This window comes from Plasmodium cynomolgi, chromosome 8 (genome assembly GCF_000321355.1).
Source record: "Plasmodium cynomolgi strain B DNA, chromosome 8, whole genome shotgun sequence".
Taxonomy (NCBI): domain Eukaryota; phylum Apicomplexa; class Aconoidasida; order Haemosporida; family Plasmodiidae; genus Plasmodium; species Plasmodium cynomolgi.
Window position 1 is genome coordinate 461791 of NC_020401.1, and position 5526 is coordinate 467316.

Sequence of the window (5526 nt, forward strand, 5' to 3'; positions counted from 1 at the left end):
AAAAGAAAAAAAAAAAAAAAAAAAAAAAAATATACATATATACATGTTATAACCATATGCGTATGTGTACACACCCATGTGAACATTCCACCTTGTCGTTCATTATTTTTTTTTTTTTTTTTTTTTTTTTTTTTTTTTCCTTTTGGCTACCTTCTCACAAATTTATTCAAAACAGGTGAAGCATTCCATTTGCTTCAGTGCTGGGGGTCCCCATTTCTCAAAATATACTGACGTACAATGATATACATCATTACATACTTTGCTGACATACCGGAACATTCACTTTTTTCGCTCAACGAATGAAGACAAGGATGTTTCCTTAATTTTTCCTTTTATGCATATGTGTGCATAGGGGAGGGGGAAAAATATAACTTCACTCAAACGAACACTGAATTTCTAGGTTCTTTTGTGATAAAGCGCGGAACAAACAGGACGGGGGGGACTAACCAGTGGGGAAAGATTAACACAGCACACATGAAGTGGCACAAAGAGATGCACAACTGAGCCGCTGTTAATCTCCAATTTTACGACGTGTGCGCAGTGCTGTTGTTACGATAAAGTTCCTTTCGTTTGTTCCCCCTTTTTGGTACGCTTGGTATGTAAGAAAAAAAAATGACTTAAACTGTCAAAGAATTTATCCCCCCCTAGCCGTTAACATTAAAAAATTGAAGTTACAAGAGGGCATGGTAAATTATTTAACTGGCCCAAATAACACATTTTCAACATATATTTTCACGAATTGCTCGATATTTTTAATGTAGCACTATTTCTACAAATGCGCACGTGGCTGTCACTATTTACGCATGTGCTATAGTGAAGCTTCTAACAAAAAAAAAATAAAATAAAATAAAAATCAGGACAAAATTAACCACATTGCATAACTGCATTCGTTTTGCTATTTGGCAAAATGTTCCTAAAAATAGGTACACCTGTTCCGTAATTTTTTTTCCAAATTTACAACGCAACAAAAACAGACGGTCACAAATTCAATGTAAGCTAGCAAAATTGATGACACAAAAAAAATAATAAAATAAAGTAAAATAAAATAAAACATGACATACCAAATGTTATTTCAAAAAAGGCGCAACAAATGATCATTCAAAAGGGGCATCGCATGAATAAGCAGAATAGCGCTACAGTGTGTTCCTACTTACTCACTGTGCTGCTTTTACCCTCCGGGGCAATCCACGCTTGTGTGCTTTAACGAGTCAAAGTTAACCGTTTTGGATATGTATTCCTCCCATAAATTTGTTTCGCTGCAAAGGTGGGGAAGCGGAAAAATGGTAAAATGGTAAAATGGAAAAACGGAAAAACGAAAAAATGAGCGAAATAACTGTGAGGCGTGGATGGGCCATTTACAGCCCTGATGGACACTCCTCTACATTACGTTAAGCAACAACGGGGTGGCAAATCCCATGTAGCAAAACAAACACATCATCATAATTAAATGTTTCACGAAATTGCAATTGCGCAAATGTGCCACATGTGGAGAGGACAAGCAGACAGTGCAAAGGGGCGGCACAAACCACCGCATAAACACTTACGGGAAATCGTAGGAATAATACTCATCAACAATTTGGAATATTAAATCATCGCACACAGCCAGATAATGGTTTGACTTTTTAACTTTTGCCCCGCATAACGTTAGGTAATTTTTCAAGGAAAAGGCAATAGAATATATTATTGAAAAAACGCTTACATCATGATCGGTGAAAATGTTATAAAAACAAAAACTCAAAATTTTATCTACGCTTAAATTATTGCGACTTCTTAATTTATACTTGAGCGTTAAAATGGTGTTCAGTGCGATGAAGTGCTGAATAAAACTCAGTACATACTTTCGAGCGCTGTAGAAAAAATCCTCGCTCGTTTTTTTCATAAGGCATTTACAAAAATTGCTCATATATCTGTGACTGAAGAGAATTAAACTTCTTTCACTCTTTAGATAGGTACGACGTTTCTTTTTTCTTTTCTCAATTTTCGATTTTTTTACTACTACCCGCGTGTTGTCAACTGTGCAGCATCCCATGATGTTTAATTTGACTATGTCTGTTAAGGCGCTCAAGCATTTTATAAAAACGGGTAAAGAATTATTTAAATAATATTCCTTGAAAGGTTTTTCAAACGTATTTGTGATTTTAATGGGTTCTTCCTGTTCACTGCTTTTCGCTTTGCCTTCATCGTGGAATTCGTCCCAGGAACTCCTCCTCATTTTGTAACACCTTTTAGGACCCCCCACCTTTTCACCATAAAAAATAACATTATCCTTCTTAATGCTTCTCAACGCTTTGTCACAGCATAATAGTAGCAGAAGAGAAATTTCATGCAATAATTTCTTACCCCTTCCACTCCTATAAATGCCCAAATAGACATTGTGCAGAACTGCAACTGCCTGGGAGAAGCAGCTGCTTGTGTTCGTTGCGGGTAAGAAAAACTTGTACTTAAAAATAGGAGCTTTGCATATGCTTATAATTAGCCTTTTATATTTGCCCCACTTTGAATCGTAACTCATCGATTTATCAAAGAGGATAAACGTTTTTAGAAAATCTAGGCAAAACGCAAAATGAAAGGCCTGATCTCCCGATATATACTCCGTCTTTTCGAAAAAAAGGGCAGCATACTTCTTATAATTTAGCTGCCCCTTTAGCAAAATACTGCCCTCCTCATCAAGATATACATACGGTGGTCGGTGCCAGTAATGATGCTCATGGTGCACCTTCTTATGGCTCAATTTCCACTTGGTCCTTTTTTTAATTCTTCTAAAAACGCTGTCCAAAAAAAAGAACTTCATCATATTTACACTTGCCTTTTTTTTGTAGCAAAAATGAGATATTCTTAGCAGAACTTGTTTGAAAAAATAACAATTGGACGAGTTTAGGAAGGACCACTTCTCCTCAGTTGGCATTAAAAAGAATATAACTGTGGAATACATTTCCTCTAGCAGGAAAAGCAGAGGTTTTTCGCTTCTCCCTTTAGCTCGCAGTTGGATCCGTTCAATTGTTTTTTTCATTTCCCTCTTCTCAAATAGAGCCTCACTCCCATTTTTATTATAACTGGCTTCATTTTCGATGCTGAAGTGATCTATTATGGATCGGCCGTTTTGGCCACTCGCTAGTTTGTCCTCCATCCGGTCTACGCCTTCGAGCACGTACACTGCTTGGATGAATAAATGTTTCACAAAGAAGAAAAATTCTTTCGGAAATTGTAAGTTCCCATTTTTACTTACCTTTTTAATTAACTTCAAAATGTGTATGAAAAAAAAAATAAAGCATACACTGGCACTGCTCCTGTCTGGAACAAGGCCCAAAAGACAGTCCAGCGTTTTAACCAAAATTTCCATTTCGACTATATTATTTCTGATGATGGTATTTTTATCTGGGTCCTTTTTATCTTTGCGAAATAATTTCCCTTTTTTTACATTAACTTGATCGTTTATATACCTTTTCAGCAGAGGTTCTTGCCCGATTTTGCTTTTAAAAAACTCATCATATTTGGTTTCTTTGGCGTTTTCGTCTACAGGTTGGTCAGTGCTAACATGATGGATATAATCCATGTGGAACAAAATTAAATTTGTGATCTTGCAAAACTGACTTTGTGCATGGGCTGCTATGTGGCACGTTCTGCTGGTTGCCGCGGTACCTCCACGCTGCTTGACCACCTTTTCATCGCTATGCAAAGGCGCATTCGCAATATTTAGCGACAGCAGGCACTCCTTCGCGTACACGCGTATATCCGAGTTGGACATAAACAGGAGGTTCAAAAAGGAATCAAAATCTTTTAACAGCTTAAAAAATAACCGTTTGTGCGTTTTCTTTTCACACTTTGTAATCAGCTGTATTATGAAGGCAATAAACCGTTGTGTCTTTTCCGTTGTGTCATTTTTTAGGGAAAACTTGTATAGCCACAGAAAATCATAGAGCAGTAATTCTTCGTGACATTTCTCACACAAATTTAGCAGCACATTTATGCATTCGTGTATGATATAAATGGTTAAGTCAAATTTGATGACCAACTGAATAATCGTTTGGTAAATTTTAAAAATTATTTCCTCCTTCGAGGGAACCACAACCGTGTCACAGTCACCGTTACGTTGATCAGTTTTGTTTTTTCCCTCTTCAAACGGGTGTTTGTATGCACCCGTTTTCTGTCTTTTATATAGTAACACTTTGTCATTAATCTGGTTTGCGAATATTTCCCCATTTTGAAGATCCCCGTGGGGGGGCGGAGGGCTATCTCGCAAATGCGGAAAAATGCAGGGGGCGCTTAAAAAAGGAGACACATGTGCGTCATTCGTCAAAATTGTATTGCCATGATGGACGTTTTTGCTTACCCTTCTTGCGGTATTACCTATTCTCGTGTTTCTGCCGGACGTGGGAGTCTCCCTCTCATCAGCTAACAGTGCGATGGACAGGAGATTCAAAATTTTGTTAACCGGGAGGGTGGCCACATCATCATCGTCATCTGGTGTCTCTATGATCTTGCTAAAACTCCTCGATGAGATAAAAAAATTAATATAATTCAATTTTGCAAATATTTCAATATGACTGTCTTCACCCCAAAGGTTAGTAAAAATTAAATCGTAAAAATATTTGCACGACAAATATTCCAAGTATTCACTTACATTGTCGACTTTGTTTAGCAAAAAAAATAACGTATTCAAGCTGATGAAATAAATATTTTGGTACATGAATGTTTGGTGATTGTTCCTAATGACATCAAGACATACCCCGATTAAATGGTTCAGATCTCTGCTAGTGGCACACTTCAATTCTTCACATATACAATTTGTTAGGAAGCTCCTATAGGAGCTAGCTAAAAAATCGCTGATGTCATCCTGAGCATCATGATTCGTGTAACAATTTAACAGAGCAGTTAAATTTTTTATGTTCCTTTCGCCTTCCAATGTGGCATTTTTATCATCCGAGCAGGGGCACCCCTCAGCTATTAAGCACGTGCTGCTTCTTTTCTTATCGTTCATATTTGCATCGTGCTGGGTGGACACAACTTTCTTCGCGTGTTAAGCAAATGAAGAACGAAGTTGTATAACAAGTTGGGGGAAAGAACGCACAGTTGGGAACACGTTGTGGGCCTTAAAACGGGAAGGAGAGGACGAATAAGAAAAAACGCACATGGGAAGTTTTCTTACTGTTGTGCTGCTAGTGCCTAGTTCATACGACTTTATATAAGAGAGTGTACATAAACCTACCTTTTCGCTCACCATGTGGAACAATTTGGCTAGCTGTTTTGAAATGGCCAAAAAAAAAATAAAATATAAATTCGCCAGATTTCTGTTTCCAGCATATCAGCAAAGGTACCCAAGAAAAAAGAAAAAAAAATGACTTATATTTAGCTCAACATTTTTTGTGACTTTGGCATAGGAAAATGTTCGATGTCACAATGCTGCTACGTTGTGAATGCTACAAAACTGCTGCGAGTTTGTTACGAATTTGATTTCATTTTATGGGGCCATTTCCCAGCCGTAAAAAAGGGGGAATAAATCATGAGAAGAAAAAAAAAAAAAAAAAA

General features: G+C 37.2%; 1 protein-coding gene across 1 annotated transcript; it reads right to left on the reverse strand.

The window, feature by feature from the left end:
* Positions 1–1540: 1540 nt before the first annotated feature.
* Positions 1541–5008, reverse strand: PCYB_081940 (hypothetical protein; the record flags this gene model as incomplete). Its single annotated transcript, XM_004221932.1, has 1 exon — positions 1541–5008. Exon 1 carries the CDS (start codon positions 4976–4978, stop codon positions 1541–1543), a length of 3438 nt encoding a protein of 1145 aa, XP_004221980.1. The 5' UTR covers positions 4979–5008.
* Positions 5009–5526: the final 518 nt, after the last annotated feature.